Here is a 25,664-nt window from a genome sequence, read left to right on the forward strand (position 1 = left end):
CTGTTATTGCCAGGGTGTCGCCTAGCGACAGTGATGAGGACGACACGGAAGGTGACAGCACGGGCAATTCAGGCCCGATAGTAGCAGATGATGCGCGTTGTGTCGGCCTCGTGAGAGTGTATGCCGAGAACAGGGGGCTGGCTTAAAGGCTGGTTCGCAGCTTAAGGGAGTTTGAGGCCACTGTTGTCGCTGTTAGGACGCCGCGGCATCATACTAAAATCAGACTTTTGTCGCGCAACATAAATAAGTACTGCATATTTTTGCCCTTTCATCACACTCTCTCCGAGTTCCTTTTGTGACTGGTAAGTGGGCGATCTCACACTATTTTGGTTAAGCAGTACTACCGTTTGGTCCATACTTTTCCCAAGCTCCGGCCAACTACCGTTTAATAAGGTTTCACTGTACTGAATGTCACAGTTCCTTGAGACACCGAAAAGAGCTGCTCACTGAACATGCTATTGGCAGGAATTTCTTTGCAAGTCCAACCAACAGTCTGCGCCATGCTTACATTACCACTCGCACGGATTTTCTTTTTGGTTCAAAATTTCAACATACACGTATTTTTCATCCTGTGCTACTGGCAGTTAAAATTGCTTCCACAAGCAAATGAAGATTGCTGCTGGTTGATGAGCTTCACAGTTGTTCAGCAGCGCTGCCGTGTAAGGAGCCTCCTCAGAAGCTTCCGTTCTTGAGGATATATCTGGGTTTTGAGGTTTTCCATTCTTCTAAAGTCAGGTTTATAATCAAGTTTGCCATTGAAGCATCTTGGTGGTACTCGATTTCTTTTTTAGCATGAGGGTCTAAAAACATTGCCAAGCTTACTGTTTGGTCAAATTTGTAGTTTTGAAAACCGCATTTGCAGACGCTTAGCCAAATGAGTAGCAGACACAGAGGTTTCCACCTGGCGGCTGGTGTTGTCCAGGTGCGTGGAGAGGCAGCACAGTGTGGCTACTCGCGCTGATAAGTGTCGGGGTGCCATGACAACCAGCAGGAGCCCCAAGACGGGAACTCCTTGTTACTTTTGATGTGCTTCACCACAATACATTCTGTATGTCTTGCCCATGGTGTACGAATATACTGAGGTGTTGACACTGCGCCCGCCAGCGCGTCCATAGTATGTTCGGCCACGGCAGGGCGCACCCTGTAGTTCTACTGCGAGACGACAGATGGCGCCGCGACCAGCGGGCTCAGATCAGTGGGCTGGCGCCTTGAGATTCCACTGCCCACACTCGATTTTCGAGTCTGATTTTCCGTTTATTCATTACTTCTCTCCACGTTGCGGGTTTTCCGCAGAACTGCTACGTCAAACACTTGCCTTTGCTTCGTGTTGTCGACAAATTCGACTTCGCCCTGCCATCTGCTAGCCGCCTGGTTAGCTCAGATGGTAGAGCGGCTGCCTCGGAAAGGCGGTGGTCCCGGGTTCAAGTCCCGGACCAGGACGAATTTTTCTTCAACTATGAGGCGTTTTTTTTCGAGGAACCCGTATGGGTTTCCTTTGTAGCAATTGCTACGAACGGGTGGATGTCTGATTTTCCCTTTATTCATAAAGAAATGTTCAATTGGATCTTTATTCATCTTGCTTGTCAAGACATATTTAAAATTGTAATCGTGCAGGACAGCATTGCAAAGTTCTTTTGTGGATTTTGATGTGACTTGAAGGTCCTCAGACGTGCTCTTGGTGAGGAACATCTCTTTTGTTATCAAGCCACACTGAAGTTCCTTCTCCCAGCATATTGAAGATGATGTCGCTCAGCCGCTGGCTCCAAGGCTATTTCCGAGTCTACAGGTGTCGCAGCGGGCAAAGAAGCTTGCAGATGCTGTGTCGTACTCTTGTCGACTTTCGGCCGACGTCGCTTGGGTGCTCGCCCAGGAGGTTCCCTCTTAAAAGGCTGCTTTCGAGGTCTGTTTGGCCGTGTGAGGTACTTTCGGCAATTTGGAAATAAGGTGGGAACTGCGTCTTTAGAGAGTACAGGCCTCTTTTCGGCGTTAAGCAGCACTTTTATATTGAGCTTCGCGTAATATAACCGGGGTATCACGTCCTATGAAAAATGCTTGGCGCAGACATGGTCGGTAGGTGTCAAAGTCCGTTCTGCTCTCGGAATCGCACAAGCCACTGCTCCAAACGAACACTGTCACATGGAGCTTTGAATAGGGGCACACGCTCCGTGCAAGTTCGGTAGCGCGAATTGCAGTTCGGGATGGAACACTTCCTTCCCCATTGCAAACACGTCTCAAAAAAAAAAAAAAAAAAAAAAAAGGCGCTGCTACTTTTGTCTGCGCGATGCCCACCAGAGGTGAGCCTCTATGGCGACGAAAGGTGAACACAAGGCCATCAAACACGGGAATAAAAAAACTTGTTCAAAACATCAAGGAAGTGCAGCCGCACCAGCAAAAACTGCGAGGTAGCGCACCACGCGCGTAGCAGCTCGCCACGATTTGGGACCGCATTTCACAGCGCCCTCTACGTCGGCTGTGACCACGCCCCCTCTCCTGGCTCGCTACCCCTGAACATACTGTGGCCACGAGCGGGCGGTGCTCTCGCACGCTGCGAGGGGAGAGTGTCAACACCTCTCTGTATACTTCTTACACCGTGGTCTTGCCACATAACTGACTGTACTGCAGTGAAGCTGGCTAAACTTAACAGCTGTTTTTGGTAGTTCAAATACAGTTAAATCTTGATAAACAAAATTGGTAAAATTGGCAATTCGCTTTGTTATCTCAAAATTTTCATAGTATATTGACATTTGACATTTTCTGCAAGCAAGTACAGTCACGAATTGATTTTTCTTACAAGGAAGGGCTGCAAAATTTTCCAATTATCGGGCAACCATAAAAAGCAAATGTGAATGCGAAATGTTCATTTCGTTGAGTTTGAGAGTTGGCGACGAGAGATACGGTTTCGTGCTGTGTCGACGATATCTTCGCATAAGCAGTACGAATTAAGCAAAGCCAGCCACGCTTTTGCGTCCCCTCGGCCGATAGTGTCACCGCCTTGCGATGACGCCATCTTGAAAAGCGCCAGCAGCGAATGCTTCGTCTGCCTCTCGCTCCAATGCATCTCAGAAACAGATTACACAACGTCCAGCGCTAAACGCGTGGGAAGACGGTGCATGCGATGCCATACCACCTCGGCATGCCCAGTCTTCGCACCCGTGGCAGGCGACCTCTAAAAGTAGGCATGCCGGCTGCGTATGAGCTGAGCTACGCCGAAAGCCATGCGCAGCCACGGCTTTACTAGAAAAGGATATGTGCACCAACCTACCCCCCTTCCCCTTTGCTCGTGCAGGAAGACGGCACTGGTCGAGCCTTGACGGCTCACCCTCGCACGGTTTCACTCGCACCCAGCGCCTACAGTGCATGGGGCATGATAGGGTCTTACTGCACTTGAAGTTTATACGGAATGTGACACTGCTCCGCTTCGGCGAACACTCTCGGTAGCACGATGGCGCGCTATTTGAGAAAAGTGTTCGCAAGCGGCCCCTTGTAATTCGGCCAATTGACCGTCTGCGTCCATGGAAGTTTCCATTTATTGTCTTAGCATTTCTTTGCAGCAGCAGTGACATTCTGTTAGATTGAAATCAGGTGTGAGCACATTTCGTTATACAATATACGCTTGTTACAGTGGACCCGTGTACAATAGACTTTCGGCTATAACGGACCATATTTCAGCCTTAGTTTGTTCTAACAATTTTATTAATGCAACGAAGTTCGCTTTTAAGAGCCTGCTTTAATATGAACTGTCGGCTACAGCGGACGAAAGTAGCGGCAATTTTTGTCAAAATCGGGTGTATAAAACGGACTTTTGCCGTGTCGACAGAATCTGACACCTGACTTGCGAGAGTCAGCCAACGATCGTGGCTCAATATCGCGCGCTAGAGAAGAAGGCGGGGCGAAAGTGCACAGTCTTCTTTCGCACGGGGGAGGCGAGGGAGAGGGGGTTCTACTCCGGCAGCGGCCGCTTACAGCATGGTCGCCGTGTTAGCCGCATCTTGAAAGGGATCTGTGATGCGGACAAAGTGCGCCCAGTGCCAGTAGCTTCTGTCACTGGCAGCTGAGCCATATCTCCGTTTCTGTCCCCTCAGAGTGGACATGGCTACGTTATTGCCACAAGCTTGCCGATATTAACGATATTATTCATTACTGATATGGAAGAAACTGTTTCAATGCACGAAATGTACTCATAAGAAGAAAAAAATTGCGTTGTGTGTGTTCGGCTTACTCCGCCGGCCGCCATTCTTGTTTTGGTGTCCCGCACTGTTACGACGGCAACCCGCAGCGAATGCGGGATGAAAAAAAAAGTTTCTTTTCGCAGAAAATTTAACCTGTGTAATGATCACACCCCAGAATTTGCGGAAATTTGTTTGACAAAAAAGTGTGATCATTATGCCAGTAAATACGGTAATTTGCTGTCAAAATAGATGCTTCGCCTTTTGGGCTAAACTGCGAAATTTTTTGTTTGCTTTTTAGTTTGGATGTTCATTACTCACTCTTTGCAATAACGTTACACACTGCGACCTTAGGCTGCTAAGTACAAAGTCGCGGGATCGAATCCCGGCCACAGCGGCCGCCTTTCGATGGGGGCGAAATGCGAAAACACCTGTGGTACTTAGATTTAAATGCACGTTAAAGAACCCCAGGTGGTCGAAATTTCCGGATTCCTCCACTATGGCGTGCCTTGTAATCGAGAAGTGGTTTTGGCATGTAAAACGCCATAATTTAATTTAATTTTTTTACACATCGTGACCAAAGTTTTGGAAATGAGGTCTTTAGGATATCAGTATAGACTTTGGATAAAATGGACTTATCTTGTCAGATTATCACGGTCCATTGTAACGAGAGTTGACTGTATTGAGGTTCTAGATACATGGTTTTCTGTGGACAGGTGGTTATGAAAAGTTAAATACTTCATTGTATCGAGACTTTTGTTACATCAAGGTTTATTATACTGATGTTTTACTGTATTTCATATAGTAAAAGTGTTTTTCAAATTGAATCGAATACAGTTAAACCTTGACATATCGAAGTCGGTAAAATCGGCAATTTGCTTCGTTATATCAAAATTTCGTTGTGTTAACATTCAGCCTCTGAAGCAAATAAGTACAGTCGCCGATTCATTTCGTTTACACAGAAAGGGGCTGCAAAGTTTTCCAAATTATCGGGCAATGGAAAAAAGCAAATTTAAATGAGAAAACAATTCACTTTGTTGCATTTGGGAGTCTGTGATGAGTGATACGGTTTCATGCCACGTCGACGATATCTTCACATCAGCAGTACAAATTAAGCAAGCCGCTTTCATGTACACTCTGCGTCCGCGACTGATAGCGTCGCCTACCCTGTGACGACGCTATCGTGAAAAGCACTCGCAGTGGAGGGCGAATGCTTCGTCGGCCTCTCGCTCCAACGGTCACCGACACTCGAGATTACGCAACCTCCAGCACTGAATGCGCGGGAAGGCAGCTGACATGGTGCCGCACCTGCTCTTTGCACACGCGGCAGATCACCTCTAATTGGAAGGCATAGATACAAACAAAATGTATGAATGCTTGAATAATGCGATATCACAATGCATAGTGCTAAATCAAGACCAGATAAAAAAACACTACAAACACCAATAAGCCCTTGGATGACGCAAAGTGCCTTAGCACTATCCCATGTCAAGGATTATTGGTATAGAAAGCAGGAAGGAAATAAAGAAAACGGTTGCTACAGAACTCAATACAAGTACTCCAGAAACAAATTAGCACACTTACGATATTGTATATAAATCTATGGAAAATGGTTAATTTAGTCATTAAAGGGACCACTCGGCAATCCAGGCTTCCTGACACTGATCTATACGGTGACTCGAAAGAACAATTGGCAACTGAATTTAATGAATTTTTTACGAAGGTTGCTCACAACCTATCATTGCTGTGTACCCAATCCCGCACTTTCCCCACGCCTTCGAGTACAGCAAACTCGTTTGTATTTTTGGATATTACTGCTGAAGAGGTAATGCCTACAATTCTTTCCATGCTGACCTACAAAGGTCAAGGTGGGTTTCCAAGCAGCCACTTGTAATTCAATCAGTTGACCATCTGCGTCCTCGGAAGTTTCCATTTTAGTGCCGGGATTCATTTGTGGCAGCAGTGAAATTTCGTTATGTTGTGTTATATAAACAGACTTCGTTATATTGATGTTCTAAATAAATAGTGTTCTATGGACAAGAGGATATGAAAAGGTAAATACTTCGTTATATGGAGAATTCGTTACATTGAAGTCCGTTATATCAAGCTTTAACTGTACTACTATATTCAAGTCGAATATTCAAAGTTTTAAATATTTCGCACCATTACAGTGATCAGTATTCAAACAAAGATAGGTTCATCAGAAATGCTCGAAGTGACATGTTACCTAGTCGTAATCTTAAAATAATATTGTTCAAGCCTTTTGTGTCAGAACCGAGTTGTGATCACTCTTAAAATACTAATGTAGTCAGGGTGTCTACCAACTGGGAAAACCAAGAATTCTCAGGGATATTGAGTTGTCTGGGAACACTCGGGGAAAACTAAGGGAATTTGTGCCTCTATCAGGGAAAATTAGCTGTAATTTTATTGAAACGGTCGAATGTCACGGTAATGCTGGCTCGAGTAACCAACAGGAATCTTAACGAATCCTCTTTGACGCCCTGTCGTCGACTGGAGGAGTTGCCAGTGTATAGTCAATAACCAACTTTCCGGATGCCCGACAATTTAGGCGGCTTCACGGCACCACCACGTACCCCATAGAATCGGAACATTTGGAACTTTGGACGCAAGAACCCTTCGCCGTCTGATTTTCCTGACTTTTTGCCATGACCGCTAGTCCAAAACGGCATTAATCAAAGCCACCACCGCTGCCATTTTGATTGCCTCGCCGCCTCGAACCGGCGCTCTCGCACGCAGATCCGCTGGCAGCCATAGCCACCACTGCTGGACCTAGCTGCTTCTATGTTCGCTATTGAGCTTCTTGCCACTGGGTGCCATGTTTTTCTTTGAAAAAATTTGCTACTATCAGCAATGCCACCGACTCTGCCCTGTGGTCCTCGTGATTGGCTTATTCGTATTTTAGAATGTCCGACTCGATTTGCAATGTTTTTCAAAAACATTTGCTGTGCATTTTACTAACCCCTCCCTCCTATTCTCTTTTTGAATTAAAATAACCACTACTCCTTAGTATACAAATTGGATTAAGTAGATTTCTTTTTAAATTTTTTTCATATGCTTACTAGAAAGTCACAGCATTGGGCAATATGGTTTCACCCCGTCGTGATGTAAAACATGGTTCTGCATCACTCAGGGAATTTTGCAAAGGCACTCAGGGAAAAACTGGAAAAAGTCAGTGAATTTGGAGATGTCAACTTTGTAGACACCCTGTGTAGTGTTCCCGGGACCGGGAACACTACACAGGGCCCCCACGCCCCTCGAAATTAAGCGGCATACCCCCTTCCCTGCCCATGCTACCACTCCTCACACACATTCCTAAAGCGCTGACAAATCAATCTAATCGGCGGTTATTTTGGTACCTTTTACAGCGAAAGCTGTATACGACTAACCTTCCATAGTTTTTTCGGCATCTGTCAACAGTCAACAGAAGAAAATCATCATGTGGGCTGGTCCTGGTGATAGCGCAGAAAATGTTCAAGCTCAGTGGCACATACTTCTGGTGGGCTTGGGAACATGTAACGCGCCCTTCGAAATCTTCGGGATCGACCCACATATGGGGAGTGCTTAACGCCTGCTTCACCTTGCCACAGGTTGGCTCGGCATTGCACTACCTTTGGGCCGATCCGTGGCAGAGGTGAAGCACTTTGCTTTTCATTTGAGAGCTTTGACTTTTGTCAGCTCTCGCTGCCATTCCATCTTGACTGATAGGAATGGTTGTCAACTTTTTCAGTCTTTTTGGATGGCGGTAGTTATCGGCATCTCCTGGGCTGTGAAGGTCAGTTTTCTCATAAATTTGGTGCCCGTGCGATTAACTCCAGATGAGTTCAGTTGTCACCATCTATCAATGATCACACCCATCGCTGTTGCTTCATTAGTTCAACCTTCTTTGTTTAGACTGATCCAGGGATCAGGAAAGGCATTCCGTTTGTAGTCAGCTGGTCTGTATGCTCGTGGAATGAGTTGTGATCGAAGAAAATGCCAGTTGCGTTTAGCTCTTCCTCTTGTTTCATTATTTCCTCGAGGGATTGCTCACCGCGATGCTGGCAGATCCTTGGACCCATATACCCGTGATAAGGGTTAGATAAGTTGGAAAATAAAGTAATGTGAAATAGCATCCATCAGACCCTGCAATAACCGTTAAACCCAGAAGCAATACGACTGTCACCCGTTTCCTTGTGTGGCTTTTCCCTAATTGTACAGCAATTTTCATGCAAAATTGGCAACTGGAAACAAGAGTCGCAAGGAGTTGAGAAATTAAGCAGTCTACTGAGGGGAAATAGCCAAGGCAACAGCCAAACAGGAAGGAAAAGTGATAATTAACAAATTTAACTGTTTGTGAAAATATTTATTGATCAACATAATTTTATGTAAAAAGTAGAGAAAACACAGCCGGAAGTGGAGAATAATTTCATGTTTGGAATGATGCTTCTACAGTTATCAGTCAAGCCGCCTGACGTAGCCACTTCTCTGCTGTGCTAATGTGGGTGCTTTTCTAATCTTCCGCGGTGGGCGCAGTACGTCTGGAACCGAAGCGTCCTGCGCTCTACGCAGGTATACAAGGCTGGCGACCACGCATCGTTGCGCAACTTCCAGAATAACAACACGAGTCAGTTTTGGCACTTAAATTTAAATTGGTAGAGCAGTAAACGACGAATCTGAGAGAACTGTGATTGTTCCACAAATATATATCTATATATATATACAGTCTAGCCCGGTTATAACGAAGTCGGCGGGAGTCGGAAATCACTTCGCTATATCCGCTATTTCGTAATAAGTGGACTATGAAAAAAAAGTTCAAACATGGGCATACCGATTTATTGCCGCTGAAAGAAGTGGTCCAGCGTCCCCTGAACACGTTTCGCGAATGCAGACTTCAGAATTGCGGCTTCCATACCATCCAACTGCGAACCAAAGACCTGGCCGAACTCCAGACTCCCGAGGTACATGCGTAGCGTGTCAACAGCTGCGATGGCCGCTGCGGAGGTGACTGGCTTAGTGGCACAACTAGCATCGCGGCACCGACATAAAACAACGCGCGCGCTGCCACACCTCCTGCAGACTGCAGTCCAGCCGTGGTGCCGACTGCCCGGGAGAAATAGAGAACCGCGATTGGCCAAGACAGCCGCTCTCCGCGACGTCATCAAAACAAAAAAAAAAAATTGTCTCTTCTTTTTTACATTTTTCCCCTGCATGGCGTGCTCTACCGCTCTACGCCGTGACACCGTTCAAGGACGGCGCAACAGGAGACCAGCGTGCCATGCAATGCAGGAAAGCAACCTTTCGCTCCGCGGGAGAGCAGACCACGCCACGAAAGGACGCCGTCAGCCGAATTTTGCTCTTATTTTCGCGGAAAAAATCGCCTCTAGGACGCAAAAATGCGTTGATTTACAGATTATTTTTCGGTTGGTATTAAATCTCTTCGTTATATCCTTATTTACTTCGTTAAAACCGGACCCAAAATGTATTGAAAATGCAAAAATGGGAATGGGAAATTGAAATCCCTTCGTTATAACCGCTATTTCGCTATAAGTGGCTTCGTTATAACCGGGCTAGACTGTATATAATTCTTTGAGCTCATTAAAAAAAATGCTACTAGAAATGTTTATTCTAAACTTTCGCTTGTTTACTTGTTCTTGGCAGTGTTCTTCCTGTGCTTCTGTCATGCGCGAGTCCGTTTGATGTGGTTCCTTGTTTGTCAAGTAGAGGTAGGTGTATTTCACACGCGTACACTTGAGGTACACCTTATTTCAATTCTCTTTTGTGGGTTTATGCATCTTTATGGTGAATGGTGGGCATTATTCACATTTGTACTAGTAAAGGTACCTCCCCCCCCTCATTTGCATAGAGAAGTTACCTTGGTCCCTCCGCCCGGAAAATAAATCCTGGGTACGTGCCTGAGTGTTCCCATTAATAGTGTATTATACTGTACTTTCTTCGATATTTTTTGTTGCATGCTTGTCTGATGGGCTAGGGGATTTCATGAATGACATTCACTGAAAGCTTCTATGGCCTCCGTGAGGTCAAGAAGGCCGTGCTATGAACATCAGTAGAACTGGTGATTTGCGTGCTGTAATTGTTTAGCGACACTAGCTTTAATATGGTGCAGCATAATGTGAGGATAGCCCCAAAGAATCGACATACACGGGCGAGAACTTCCAGTAAACTTGTAGGGGTGTGTGAATATGGAATAGTGCGTTTCGAATTGAATATAGAATGGAAGGAAGAAAAAAAAAAAAAAAGCCGCATGTCAAATATCAGAAAATTTAACATAGTTACATGCTTTAAAATTTTGTGCAAGAAACAGTGCTGCACATTCTCAGAAGGCTAATCACATTACTTAACAAGAATCATGCTAGCTGTCAGTAATTTAAGTACCTATGAATCAAGATGCATATTATGCTGTACTCTTATTAAATGGAACACCAAATTAGTTTGTCTGCACTGATGACCACTCGATTCGTATACGAAGGTCTGGATAATATTTTTTATCCATGGAATATTGGTCAAATAGAATTAAGGTCCCCCCCCCCCCCCCCCAAGCTGAAGCAAAGTTGTCCTAAATACCATTGGAGTTTTCAGTTTAATAGTGGGCCATAATGTGCTTAATGGCTGTCATCTATTGCGTAGAAGGTACTGCTTTCCAGTTTTCTTCCAAAAAAATGGAAGGTTATTTCCATTTTTATGACAGGTTGTTTCAGTGAGTTAAGGCCAATCTACGCGACAGACAAAAGCGGAGAATGCGCATCATCCCACTCGGCACTGCTCTGCATGGTCATCGGCGCTGCCAGTGAAGAGCTGTCCAATAGGGAGGCCTATGGCAAGTTTGTGTAAGATCCCCCCCCCCCCCCTTTCTTTCCGTCCGCATGCAGCCGAGGCCAGTGGTCTGTCACATGATTATATTCAAGTTTGCCATCTAAATGCAAAGCTAGTCTTGTGACCGTTCGCTCGAACTTTTGAAACTAGGCCGTTTTGTGCCTACAAATAACCTGAGAGCGGCGTTCGAAATGAGGGCCGCCGTACGGTATTTTGCAAAGATGCTGACTGTGAACATGCAATGGTCATCCCTTACACTCACTTTCATTGGCGAGGTGGTTTGTCGACTTTCTGAGGGTTGCGTGACCGCTGTGAATAGATGAACTGAATAGATGTGAATAGATGAATAGATACCCGCCGACACCCACCAGCGCCACTGCTCTGATTAGGCCTAACAGGCTAGACAGTGCGGCCAATAACGGTTATTGCAGGGTCTGATGGACGCTGTTTCACATTACTCAATTTTCCACTTTATCTAACCCATATCACGGGTATATGGTTCCAAGGATCTGCCAGCATCGCGGTGAGCCATCACTCGAGGAAATAATGAAACAAGAGGAAAAACTAAACGCAACTGGCATTTTCTCCGATCACAACTCATTCCACGAGCATACAGACCAGCTGACTACGAACGGAATCCCTTTCCTGATCCCTGGATCAGTCTAAACAAAGAAGGTTGAACTAACGAAGCAACAGCGATGGGTGTGATCAGACAGTGCGGTTGTGACAAAAAGCTACCGCGCGAGCAACCACGGCCTGGTCATTCACCGAAGGTTCCAATATTCAAAAAGTTGGATATTTCAGAAATTTCAGAAATATTAGATATTCAATTTGCGAGTCGAATTATTCAAATGTTCACTATTCAATTTGAAATCGAATACGAAGGAATTCACACACCTCCATAAACTGGTCTTAGAATACAACAGCTCAAAGTTTGTGTTCGCATCAATTTCCATGTGCCTCTTATCATCAGTAGTTGTCAAAGGTGAACGAACTAGCCCAAAAAAAGACTTTATGTCTAACGGGTTGCTTTTAAACTTGAACCTATCTCTTCGTTTATGCTTGAAAGATGTCCAAAACAGATTGGACACTTAAATGCCCATTACATAGTTTGTCCTCCTGTTTCATATTGGAACTTTCGGGACGTGATAAGTGTTTTTGGAAGTTAACTCTTGGCTGGCCATATTATGACTCTAAATTAAATTCATTAGAATGACTACAGCTTTCCCGGTATATTTAAGCTCTTGCACAATGCATTCCACTCGTCTGAGGACATGTGGCAATGTTGCAGTACTCTACATTCATGTGTAAGGGTGGCAGTCCCCAAATTCTGGCCTGAACGTTTCAGTACAAAAAAAAAAAAAAGCTATTCGTGTACTGTTTGGACACCCTTTTTCCAGTACAGCTCGTCCGCGACAGCCACGCAGCTGTGGCTCCGAGTAACATCGACACAGTTCACAGATGCATGTCATTCTCCTCTTTGGTTGCAATTGATAATCTTTTGGTCGTGAGCTCTTTTTCTTCGATGTCGTTATGATGTTCGTTCCCGCGCACCTGCGGTTTGTGCAGTCGCACCTTTCGGCCGCACCACCTTTCGTGGATGGCTGCTGCTGCAATGGCTGCGCGTGCATGGCACCCACACGCAGCTTCGTGTGTTTTGTGTATGCGTCATTGCCCTGACGGCAAGATTTAATTCACGTTTACAGCAAGAACCTTCTAGAGCTCTTCCCTGAGTAACCTTAATTATGGTGGATAGTCCAAGCCTGCAACCAAGAACTTTACCTTTGAGCAGCGTAATATTGGTGCAGTGCGTGGAAGCATGTGTCACGGAGTGTAATCTCCTCTCTTGTTGTCCCTGCAGTCGTCGACAGAGCACTGGCAAAATTTGTATCCTGGCACCCAGTGGATTGTTTTGTAGCCCTGTGCATACACGTGCAGCACAAATGTGTACATTACGCATGGAGCGCACTGTACACATTTGTAGCGTTGTGTGCACCTGATGTGTACTGTACACATTTGTGCTGTGAGCTTTGATCACTACTGCACTAGATGAAACATGCGCAGGCAGTATTGACTCGGTTGTGAATGTCATCTTGTACAGTGTTGTCGACTCCCACTGTAATGTCATCACGTGGTGGTGTGGTGTGGATATGTGACAATAAAAAATAAATAAATAAATAAATAGCACTGTGGTCATAATTTGCATAAAAACTCGAGTAAATTATTTTTCGTCACGGAACCTTATGAGTGCTATAACAAAGCAAATATAAAGTGTTTGTCACGAATGTTACCGTGTAACAAATAAATACTTAGGACAAACATAAGATATTACGAAGGTTGTGCTTTTTTGTTAGATGAGAGTTCATTATAACAATGTTCATTTGTGATGTTATGTCCAATAGCTTTTCATTTCTCTGAGGTTGCTGTTGCTGGAAGGCTGGCGAAAAAAATAAAAAAAAGGGAAGTTACAAAAAGGAAAATGCTGTCTACTAAAGCATTTCTAGTGGTTGCTATTACCCCGTGTGGTCCCGTTCTTGGAGTGCTAAGCCCTTGGCCTCTCTTCAGCTGATCGTCTCTTTTCCAGGAGGGCGTGAACTGGTTGGCATTCCTTAACAAGTACAGTCTGCACGGAATTCTGTGCGATGACATGGGCTTGGGCAAAACGCTACAGTCCATCTGCATACTTGCCTCGGACCACCACAAGAGGGAGCAGTTGTACAAGGTATGGAGGGCTGCACACTCTGCTGGCCACTGGACATGTCACTTGGCAACTTTGTGCAGCTGAAGTAATGTAGTGGCCCAACAGTTGTGGGCACTAGTAGTTTTCTGGTGCAGTAAAACCTTATTATTAGAGGTGTGGGAATACCAAACACTACATTTCGAATTGAATATTGATTCAAACAAAAGAAAATATATGCCGAATATAGGATATCAGAAAATGTTTCATAATATTTATTGCTTGCAAATTTTGGCCAAGTAAATATGGTGCTGTACATGTTTGGGAATCTCCTAGCATTGCACAAGAATCTGGCAAGCTATCAGTAACCTAGGTACACAGAAATCAAGATGGACAGAATGGTCTACTCTTATTAAAGGGACCACCAAATTAGCATGCCAGCACTGATTACAGCTCAGTTCTTTTATTTTTTTGTTAGAACTTATGTTGAATTAAATAAAGTGTTTCTTTTTTGTTTTTTCACTCTAAAAGTAATGAATTAGTGATGTTCTGTTGTTAATACCAATGAGGTTCTCAGTTTAATAGTGGACCTGTGTTCTGTAGCAGTGTTTTATTTGTGGCATACAAGGTTTTGCTTTCCAGCCCTTCTCCAAGATACAGAAGGGCAATTCCAACTTTAAGGCTTTTGTATTATCATAATGCCAATGTATGTGACACTGAAAAGATCCTCGTGCATCACCTGACTCAATGGCCGCTCCGTGTGTAGCTGGCGCTGACGGCAAAGAGCAGGGGCCGTCTGTGCCATTTCATTGTTAGGTGCAGCGCAATTTGCCACCAGTCAAAGATTCTGAAATCTAGAATGTCACGGCAAGTTTGCTCGACCCTCCCCCCCCCCTTCTCTTGTTTATCCGCCATCCACACAAATGCATGCAACCGGCTACGGACTCTGTAATGCCCTCTGTGTAATTCCAAAGGTAGTTTTGAAAAAACAGACCGATGTGTGTCTACGAACAGTGTCTGGAATGAGAGGGGGCCGTGAACAGCTTTGTTTCCAACCCATGCACTCACTTTCATTTGTGAGGCAGTTTCTTTCGCTTGCCCCGTGTCACGCAGCTGCTGCAAATAGATCTGTGTTGATTCAGCACCAAACTGCAACTTTAGTTGTTGACATCCGATGAAGCTGCGCTGTTAGGCCTTACGGCTCGGGCAGTGTTCTGTGACAAATATGCACCGCTGGCCGACGTGGTAATGGGCCGCAAGCCGTCAGGAATGCTTGTCGCCGATATCTTCGTACAGCCAGCTCGGCAGTGATCAGTCCCGAGTTCAATCATGCGGGTTAGATTGACACCTGTTTATGTAGCATGAAGTTCGTCACTGCGTGTCCAACTGGCTTGGTGTGTTTATCAGCCCAGTCATCGCATATGCTTTCGCAGTTTTCGAAACGCATGCAGCTTTTGTTGCTCTTCCCTCTGTCCACATCGCGTTATCATTTTTGATCAGTGCTGTTTACCCGGACAAACCTTGTACTGACAGAGGCACACCCGATTGACGCAGCGCCATTTTGAGAATGCGAGAGTTGTGGCATTCGGGTGCCGTGCGTGCGATGTCCCCGCATCAGGCCGACATCGGGGATCGCTCGCGGTGACAAAGTCCGCTGCCGCATCAGCCGGCGTGGCCTGTCAGCGGCACGCTCGGCGCCCTTTTTTGCACCGAAAACGAAGTGAAACGCTCGCTTGGGTGACATCGAGCATGAGGGGCTCCGTGGTACATGTGGCACTGCGCGGGGTCTCAGGACCGAACGTATTGAATGTTCTAAAGATCGAATAGTAGATATTCTGTTTGTGAATTGAATTATTTGAACGTCCACTATTCGATTCGATTTAGCGATATATGAGTATTTGCACACCCCTACTCATTATTTGGTTAAAACACGCTGGCGGGCTAGTTGGTTAGAATCCATGGTAGAGTGTATAAGCGCGACTGGACGAGGACGAAGAAAGAAACAGATACACAGACACAGCGCTTCACTTTCAACTATATATTTTATTTTCGCACGCATCGATAAATATATACCGTGCGAGCGGAAACAAACGTGACAGCAAAAAAGAACATTGAGTGGTACATTTCGTTGAACCGGACACGTGTGCAAGGCAAGGGGGGGGGGGGGGAAAAGAGAGAAAAAAACATGTACTACAATCGTCACGAAGACAAACCAAGGAATCGTATCTCCTTTTCCGAAAGTGATACCGAAGGCTTGCTTACGCACTTTTGCTGTAATTTTGCTATCTCGTATGCCTCTACAATCTCCCTCGTCATCCTGCTATGAGCCTTATACAGAACGGAAGTGCTTTCAAACATGGGCTTGCAGGAACAATCTCGGCAGTGAATACCCAAGTGACCCGAGATTACCTTATTGACATTGTATTGATGCTCCCTTAATCTCTCGTTGATGCATCTGCCGGTTTGACCAATATACGTATTTCCGCATGAAAGTGGGATGGCATAGACAACTTTATGAGTACAGGTTACAAGTTGTTTGCGATGTTGGGTAGAACATGAGGGCCTTTTGTTATTTTCTGTGTTAACCTGTTTGCATAGCTTCTGTAGACGCTCAGGGGCAGAGAAAACTACGTCTACTCCCGATTTCGCCGCTATTCTTCTGAGATTATGAGAAATGCAATGAATGTATGGTACCACAGCAACTTTCTTTGCTCTAGCATTGGTACTGCTTGCATTCGACGCATTTTTGCACTTTTTGCTTAAGCCCTCCGCGACAGAAGTTAGCATGCGCATCGGGTAACCAGAATCTGCCAGGCGCTTGGCCTGCTCTTTGAGACTGGCTTCTATTTTGTGGTCACATGACTTCGTCAAAGAATTGTTGAAACACGATGTCACTACTGCGCGTTTTACAAGTTTTGAATGAGCAGAATGAAATGGTAGGACTGGCTTATTGCCTCTCGGCTGATAACTCCAGCATGTCATTTGTGGATAAAAGTACAATCCCAAGTCTAAAAACCTTATGAAATTATTATTTCAGCCCTCAGTTTGGAAAATGTGTGGACTACGTTTAAATTGTGTATACATTGAAGGGGGATAAGTGTTAAAAACAGTCCATTTGGATTTTACAGTTTAGTATCCGTATGTTGAAAGGGACACTGAGGGAAAATATTAAGTTGAACAACGTTGATAGAATAATTGTCCAGAAGTCTATTGTCATTTTCTGTATATCAGTATATCACTTCGGTTAGCGCATTATGCAAAACAAGGGACAGAAAACCAAGAATGTTACGCAGAATTTAACAGCGCTGTGTTCTCATTACATTCCCATTTTTTTTCTTTTGTCCCTTGTTTTGTGTAGTGTGATGAACCTCATCATGACTTGCCACTTACAAAAGGTCTGTTTTCGTTACAAATAACAAATTTGTAGTTGCTAGAGGTGTGCATGTACTGAATAGCAGTTTTCTAATGATTATTTTATCGAATCAAGAAAGAAAGAAGCAGTGTATTGAATACTAGAAAATTGTTATTATTTAATGCCCACAAATTTTGGGCAAGAATGCATGGTGCTGCACTTGCTTGGGAGCCTCCTAGCATTGTTTAACAAGAATGTTGCAAGCTATCAGTAAACTAATAAAAGGGAATGCGGTAGCAGTCTTAAAGGGGCACTAAAGGCAAATAAGTCAACATTGATTGTTAAAATACCATTCTGGAAACCTCGCAGTGCTTGTTTTGTGCGAAGAAGAGACTTTGTTTAAGAGAAAATAGTGTGTCTGAAGGGTGCAGATACCTTTAGCGCAATTCAAATAGCCTGCCTCTGAGGGGGGGGGGGACTGGTGACGTGGCATACGCCATCTCCACCCTTTATAGCAAAGTAAAACGGCGCCTGTGCAAAATGCAAACGCACAGCCATGGAGAAACCAACCCAAGACATAGTGTTGCATTCGCCTCTGCAGCTGCTTTTGCCTGCGACATCACATAGACGAACTCTCTGCTATCTGCATTTTGTGGGAGCCAGCACAACCAGCATAGCACTACACGGTAATGAAACTAGTGAAACACGAAGACGCATACACCGCAACGTTGAGCAAAAACGAAACCTTTCAACTGCCTGCGCCTTTCTGAAGGGTAACGTGAACGAGTTCTTTTTTTTTAACCATTGAATCATCATGAATGAATAAAGGGAAAATTAGACATCCACCCGTTAGTAGCAATTGCTACAAAGGAAACCCATACGGGTTCCTCGAAAGAAAAGCCTCATAGTTGAAGAAAAATTCTTCCTGGTCCGGGACTCGAACCCGGGACCACCGCCTTTCCAGGGCAGCCGCTCTACCATCGGTGCTAACCAGGCGGCTAGCAGATGGGAGGGCGAAGTCGAATTTGTCGACAACACGAAGAAAAGGCAAGTGTTTGATGTAGTAGTTCTGCGGAAACCCGCAAGGTGGAGAGAAGTAATGAATAAAGGGAAAATCAGACATCCATCCGTTAGTAGCAATTGCTACAAAGGAAACCCAATCATCATCATCATCAGCCCGTTTTATGTCCACTGCAGGACGAAGGCCTCTCCCTGCGATCTCCAATTACCCCTGTCCTGTGCCAACCGATTACAACTTGCGCCTGCAAATTTACTAATTTCATCACCTCGCCTAGTTTTCTGTCGTCCTCGACTGCGATTTGCTTCTCTTGGCACCCATTCTGTAACCCCAATGGTCCACCGGTTATCCATCCTATGCATTATATGGCCTGCTTAATGTCAGAATATTGGCTCTCTGATCCACGCCACTGTCTTCCTGTCTCTTAACATTACACTTAATATTTTTCTCTTCGTGCAGTCCCTAACCCTTTCGCTGTCAAGGACGTACCGGTACATCATCGCGTTCCCCCCCCCCCCCCCCCACAGTGTCACTCGCGTACCGGTACATTCTTTATCGTGCGTTCAAAATTTCACACCTGAGCGCAAAGCTGGCGCTCCTGGACTGGCCACGCCATCTGTTGACTTTTTATATCAGTTCGTATTTTAGCCCCGACCTGTGTTAATACATGTATTGAAGAGTACGATGCGACTGCCACTCCCCCCTCTCTCTTTGCTGAGTGGCGCGGTGGCTCCGCGTTCGCTGGATCATGCGTCGCACGTGTGTAGTTATGTGTTCAAGGGTTGTTCTGCCATCGCCGCTGGTTTGAAGGTTTTTATTTTTCTTCTGTTGGTGTGTCTGCTATGGCACGTCAAGTTCAGGCGCACGCGCCGTTGCCTCTCTGAAAAGAGTGACTCGATTGCTGCTTTCGCTCTCTCGCCGCACCCTCGCTTTCGACTTGCAGCAGTAAACGTAAAGCCCTTCGAACTTTGTTTTAGCCTTTTTCCATCTCCCTCTGTCTTTTGATCACACAACATCCCATTTCTCTCCGTTGTGCGGGCAACTGAAAGCACATCCTCCCTGTGCGCGGTTACTTTTGGATGGCTGAGCGGCGCGAGACCTTCGTCTGCTCATTGGAGTGGTGGCTGTTCCGATTCAGAATTCGAACTGAGCTCGGATTTGGACTCGGACAGCGCCATGCGACGAAGAGATGAGTTCCGCATCGTCAGATTCGGATGTTGAACGGATGTTATAGTCAGGCTGATGATGATGGTGATGTTTAGTAACAACAGCTGCAGAACACTGAAATGTGCATATTGCATTGACTATGTTATTTGTATACCACTCATAATCAAAAATAAAGTGCTATGTTCTTTCCCTGTTATGCTCGTTCCCTGAAACCAAGCCTACACTGGGGGTGTGTCACGGCCAGAAAGGTCCGACAGGGAAAGGGTTAACTCGTTCTCAAGCTTCTTTGCCAACCTCCAAGTTTCTGCCCCATATGTTAGCACTGGTAGAAGGCAGTGATTGTACCCCCTTCTTTTCAAACATTGAATAGAACTTGACAAATAGCATTTTCTTCCCTTTCATAAAGCAGTGCAATTATCTTTGTATTACGAAAGGTTGAGTACTAGTGACAGAATTACAATGAGGAGTGCCTCCATCATCAGGCTAGCACTTACGTGACCCTGGCGAGTCGCAAGTCGTGTCCTGCATTTACCTACATTTCTCCAACTACTAAATCTTTGTTTGTGACAATATTGATGCCTCGCACATCCTTGAGCATCAATCTATCACTTTAGCTTCACTTAATATTTGCCTCTAGTGCCCCTTTAAGAAATTGAATAGGGCGAAAAAAATAGATTTTTGGAAATCATTTTTTAGCATCTATAATGCCTAATCTACGCTGTATGAAAACGATCTACCTGAAGGCGCACTCAGAGGGGCAGAAAAAGTTTTATCATCACAAATGGCAAGATAGGAGCCCACAATTGCGTGGAAACACCAGAGTTCACAGAACCATGTCTTTCTGCCGCCATCTTGGTATCGTTCAAAAGCTCCAAGTTCTGCCTTTTCGTTCCCGCCCTCCTCGCCAACAGTGGCCGCATAAGAAAAGTGCAAATGTAAAGAAGTCGGGGGCTGGTCTGACGAAGCTTGTCTTGCAAGTGGCCCTGCTATTGACTCATTGCGGCAGCACGCGGAGAGGGGCCTTACGATTGGCTGTTGCTACGACAGTGGTGCTGCGGCTGCTGTGCTCGCCTACTAGGCATGGTTCAAAGTTGATCCGTCATTCCTCTGTTTTGTGTTGATTACACCGTGATGGCAAGCAGCATTTATTCAAAGCTTGTTAGAAGCTTCACATCAAACTTGCATACAGAGAGCAAAGTGCAACCGTCATCTGATCATATGGCGAGACAGAGGAAGCACTTGTTGCATGGATCAAACAAGCCGGCACGTGAGCCAGTGGTTGGATTGTGCTGGACCATAAAGGCCATCAGTGCATACTGCAATCCCATATCGTGTCGACAGTTCAGCTCTAGCAAAGCAAAGCCCTGTGTCGTGGAGTCGTGGGCTACGTGCCACAACGCAGACGTCGCGTGCATGCTGTTTTAATTTGTGAACCGTACAGGACTGTGGGTGGCGCACCGACGCTTGCTTCCACGACTCTGCACAGCTGTGGGCTCTTGTAGTCTAGACCTCGTTTTGAGACTGGGTACATCTTTAATGTCATCATTAGCGGGGGCAGCACATTCACAGCACTTGGAAACACGAGCGATGCGGGACTGTGTGCTTGGCTTACAAATCGTGTTGAACGCGACGTGGGGCTCCTGAGCATACCGTCAACCGTGGCAAGTTTTGTGGCGTAAATGGCATTTTTGCTCCTTGAAAATAAAAACCAACGCCGTGACACACGAGCAGAGAATTTGCCCATGTAAAAAAAAAAAAAAAAAAAAAAAAATATGATTTGGAGGAGGCTTAAGCTTCGCCTTTAAAGGGACTCTGAAACGATTTTGACGATTTTCTACAAACATACTGAGTCCTTAGAGTAGGTCCTTCTGATCATTGATGCATCTAAGTGCTTCGCGTAAAGCGTGTAATTTGTTACAAAGTTTTAAAAATGCACATCGCTGCTGATCGCAGCACACTGCGCAGCGGAATTTTAAGCCGCCCCTACCCATGTGATGCAAATCACCTATATGATGTCAGTGGGGCGAGCTATCCGATTGGCTGACCAGGGCATGTGATCGATAATTTTTCCAACTTTCCAACAACTTCCCCAACAGCCGACACCGACACCGGATTTTCTGCGAAATGGCACCCTTTACACTGTCACAGTAAAAGAAAACTAATGGAGGAGTCTCATGTTTCCCTGAAGCTATTTCAATAATTTTGGTTTCTTTGTGCAAAAATTCTTTGTGCAATGAATTCTTTCTTTGTAGAAAAGCGGAGCTTCGTTCTAAAGCCTTTCTTTTTATCATGCTCAATAGATGGAATTTGCAACATTTGCAAAACATTGGGATTTTCTCCGCTTTTTGTCTGTACGTGTGTGTGCGTGCATGTGTGCATGCATGTGCGCACGAGTGTGTTTGTGATAGAGAGAGAGGTGTCTCTGCCATGCAGAAGTTTGGAGGGTGTTTCTACGAATGGATTTAAACAAACTTGGTACCATTCTTTTCAATAACAACTCAACTACAGGCTAAAGCTTTCCTCTTTTTGATAATCTTGATACGTTTGTAATAATTCATGGTAATTACTGCAAGGTTTTAGCGACATTATACCCACAAAAATGTATGAACAAGAAATGTATCAATGGGGTTCTACTGTACACTGAGTTCTATGGGAGGAATACTGATAGTTGGGAAACCTTACACCATAACTGGTTCCGTGCTATAGGCAGTTATGTCATAAGTTGTCTGTGCTGTACATCTAAGTAGACAAAAATCGGACTGTTGAGAAATATATCACTAATTTATAAATAGGACTTTTGCAGAACTTTTGCAAACATTCTAACAAATCCACATAAGCTGCAAATTTTCATACCAAATTTGTCCATTTTAGGTGCTCTAACGGATGCAGTTTACAGAAAACTGCGACATCTCTTTTTGGTGCAGAGCTACAAATCTGCAAACGCTGTGTGCCTATATTTTCAAACTTGCCAGTTTTTTGCAATTTTTAATAAAGCTATCGAGGCCCTAAGTCAAAATTCTGCTTCTTACAGTTGATGAAATTTAAGTATTCTTCTCAAATACAACAAATTGTGCTAAGACCGGTCCAGGGGATATCTCGGAACTGCATTCCTGTAGTTTTAATTTGAATAGGTGCCATCGAAGTTTGGCCTGAGCTTCCTCTTAAAATTTTCCTTTAGTGTCCCTTGAAGGAAGTATCGGTCTAGCTTGCCGAGAGCCACATCTGCCGCCAGTGCTGCAGCCATGTTGTGGCCACCTGTCATTGCAGGAGACGCAGCGTGCGGATGCCAAGCCACTGCCCTCGCTGGTGGTGTGCCCACCAACGCTGACAGGTCACTGGGTGTACGAGGTGGAGAAGTTTGTCGCCAGCAAGTACTTGCAGCCACTGCACTACACGGGTCCCCCCATGGAGCGTGCCAGGTACGCCGGCCTCTGGCTGGCCAGGAACGCTGCGGCAAATAGGCCAGAGAGGCATCTAGTCTACGCACGTACCGCTAGAGGGTTGTGCCCAGAATCCTACCTTGATGCATATACAGTGAAACTTCGTTGATGTGATCCTGCTTAAAGTTTGAGTGCGAATCGAATTGAATGTTTTTCGAATACTTCCAAGTTAAATTACTGAATAAATGTACTGCAAGACATGGCCAAAAAGCACATTTATTGCACAGCTAGTGTACTCCCCGATTGTTGTTCCTAGAAAAAAAGAACAGTTCAATACAGCTGTTCAACAGAATGGATAGCTACAAGTTGAATCACTGAATGTTGTCACGGAGGAAAGCGAGCTGCTCAACATGTCCCAGAAGTAGACATGCTCTCCTGCTAGTAACAACTGCGCCTTACACTGAGAACAGGCATGCACTAGACATGCTTGTAGCTGGTACGGCCGAGTATCGTGAAAACAAAACTGTTCCGCGCAGTGCCATGGGTGACACAACGTACGGTATTGGTGTGAAGCCGGTTAACTTGATATTTCGCCATTTTTAGGACGTTGAAAATTCGTATCAAAGTTATTTTGATTTCGCACGCTGTAGATAGCTATGCCGCATCTTTTTTTCATGCCCGAAACCTGTATCTGTGAGTGTGAAAATAAAGGAAGATCTTCGGCTTCACGTTGACCAGAAACAGTTTCTGCAGGCCGAAAACTGGAAAATTTCCAGACCTTGATGACCAGCTTGCAGACGTTCTGAAGCAGCCCCATGTAGACCGATCTTGTCAAGATAATGGCCCTTGAAGTGGCACACAATCGGGCTGCATCCTGAAGTGACCTTAAAGCCAGTAAAACTGGATCACTGAAGGAAAAGAACTGTCAGCAGAATAAATTTCACATTCTATGTGGATGTATTGTGCTTGCCCTTTTCTTTTTTTTTTTTCTGATCGTCAACATAGGGACATCCCATAGCTTTAAAAAATCTTTTAACATTACGTTCAGGTGCATTTTTATCTTGCACTCTAGAAAATTGGGTGTGCATTGCATTTGATTAAATGTGGCATAAGCAGATGCTGCGCTTCACTCTCTTGCGCTGCACTCTTTCAAGTCTGTGGGCACTGATCGAGCTACCTTGTCTAAAATAGCATCAGAGTGCAGTTGGTGGCTGTTAAACCTATCCGATAGGACAAAGTTTGCGAGGAGAATTGAGGTCACATGCATCATTTAGAAGTGCTGCAGTTTGATTTTTAGCAAATGAAACTGTTATGCTTTTTTTCCAGATCTTCGAATACTTCAAATAGTAAAAATCTGGTGCGATTCGAATCGAATAACGAACACTATTCGCAAATACTTCGAAGTTTGAATATTCACACATTCCTACTGATAAGCAATCTTTTCTCCAAAGAAGTATTAAGGGAGCTCAGAAAAGAAAGCTAACAGGATTACTTCTTATTTTTTTATGTGTACAGTTATATTCAAAAGTTTATGGGGCAAAGATTTGTAAAAAAAGCTGAATTCTTGCAAAACTTGGGCATATAGCCTCAAGCTCCAAGTTTCAAACCTACACAGGGATCCATTAAGTGTCCCATAAACTTTTGTGCCCTAGTGGTGTGCATTGGGCACGAAATTTTATGGGGCACTTAATCGATCCCTGTGTAAATCTGAAAGTTGGAGCTCGAGGCTATATGAACAACGGTATGCTTCGGCAATTGGTAATAACGCTTTGCATCATGTTCCCTCTTAGGCTGCAGGAAAAGGCACGCAAGCACAACCTGGTGGTGGCCTCGTACGACATAGTGCGCAACGACATTGAGTTTTTTGCCACCATCCGGTGGAACTACTGCATCCTTGACGAGGGGCACATCATCAAGAATGGACGAACTAAGGTGTGTGTGATGGCACAAGTTTCTTTTTATCTTTGGCCTTACTCACTTTCAGTTTTGTGTAATGTGCTTGACAGCTGTCAGTTGTGTGGTGGCATGCTTTCCTATCATTGCCTTTTCATGAGCACCTTCTCTTCGTGGCTGTATATACAGTGAACTCTCTTTAAGACGAACTCGGTCAAGCCGAATTCTCGCATATAACGAACAACACGGGAACGTTTGTTTGATTTTTCATAGACTCATTGCAAAAAAAAAAAAAAAATCCGTTTAAGACGAACCGCTTCAGACCGGCTCTTCGGTTAACCCTTTGAAGGTTTATGCCGTACATGTATGGCGGCGGTTTTCTGTCCCGCAAGGTCTTTGCCGTACGGGTACGGTTTCGACCCTCTGTTTGAAATTTTGCGCCATAACGACGATGCTTGCTCACCGTGAGGTGCTGCCACCTCTTAACACTTACAAGAAGCGTTTGAATTTTGTGCTACCTTCTTGGGGAGATAAACAGAACTGATTGCTTGCTTCAGCGCATCGCTCAGACCGCGGCAATGCCCCTTTGGCGGTTTCGGTTTCGCCGCGTGATCGCAACGGAGGCGCGTGAAACGTCATTTTTTTCTTTGTCGGCACTCTCTTGCAGGCGGTGGAAGTTGATTTTTATCTTGATTGGCGCTGCTCTTAGCTGGTTTATCAGCGCCGTTCGCGAAGTCTTCTCGCTCTCAGTGGAAACGCGCTTTCATGGTTTCGGTTCCACCGCGTGATCACAACGGAGGTGCACGAAACGTAGTTTTTCTCTTTGTCGGCATGCTCTCGCAGGGGCGGCGGAAGTTGATTTCTATCTTGATTGGCACTGCTCTTAGCTTGTTTATCACCACCGCGCACTAGGTATTCTCGCTCTCCGCGGCAACGCGCTAACGCGAGAGGGTACCTCAGACCTCTGTCCAAGGCAGCCACACGCAGAGATGTCATGTGTGCGCCAACACAATTCCTTGCTCCAAGAGAACAGACACGCATTTTAGGTGTGCCGACTGCGATAAGACGCTGTTCGTAGACCCATGTTTCAAGGAGTACCACGCTCGGAAATGAACATTTTGTAGTTCTTAGTGATGCCGACACCAAGATATTGTTCATAATTATTTTTTACTATTTATTC

At 45.1% G+C, this 25,664-nt stretch overlaps 1 protein-coding gene across 2 annotated transcripts in view; it reads left to right on the forward strand.

Annotated features, from left to right (window-relative positions):
* Positions 1–25,664, forward strand: part of Hel89B (histone acetyltransferase 1) — a 392,774-nt gene that overhangs the window by 301,918 nt on the left and 65,192 nt on the right. For both annotated transcript variants that reach the window (XM_075703080.1, XM_075703081.1), the window contains exons 29-31: positions 13,582–13,719; positions 22,479–22,630; positions 24,382–24,523. In XM_075703080.1, the coding sequence (XP_075559195.1) occupies positions 13,582–13,719; positions 22,479–22,630; positions 24,382–24,523 (432 nt within the window). The remainder of the gene's footprint in view (positions 1–13,581; positions 13,720–22,478; positions 22,631–24,381; positions 24,524–25,664) is intronic.

The sequence above is a fragment of the Dermacentor variabilis genome, chromosome 8, assembly GCF_050947875.1.
Source record: "Dermacentor variabilis isolate Ectoservices chromosome 8, ASM5094787v1, whole genome shotgun sequence".
Classification (NCBI taxonomy): Eukaryota; Metazoa; Arthropoda; class Arachnida; order Ixodida; family Ixodidae; genus Dermacentor; species Dermacentor variabilis.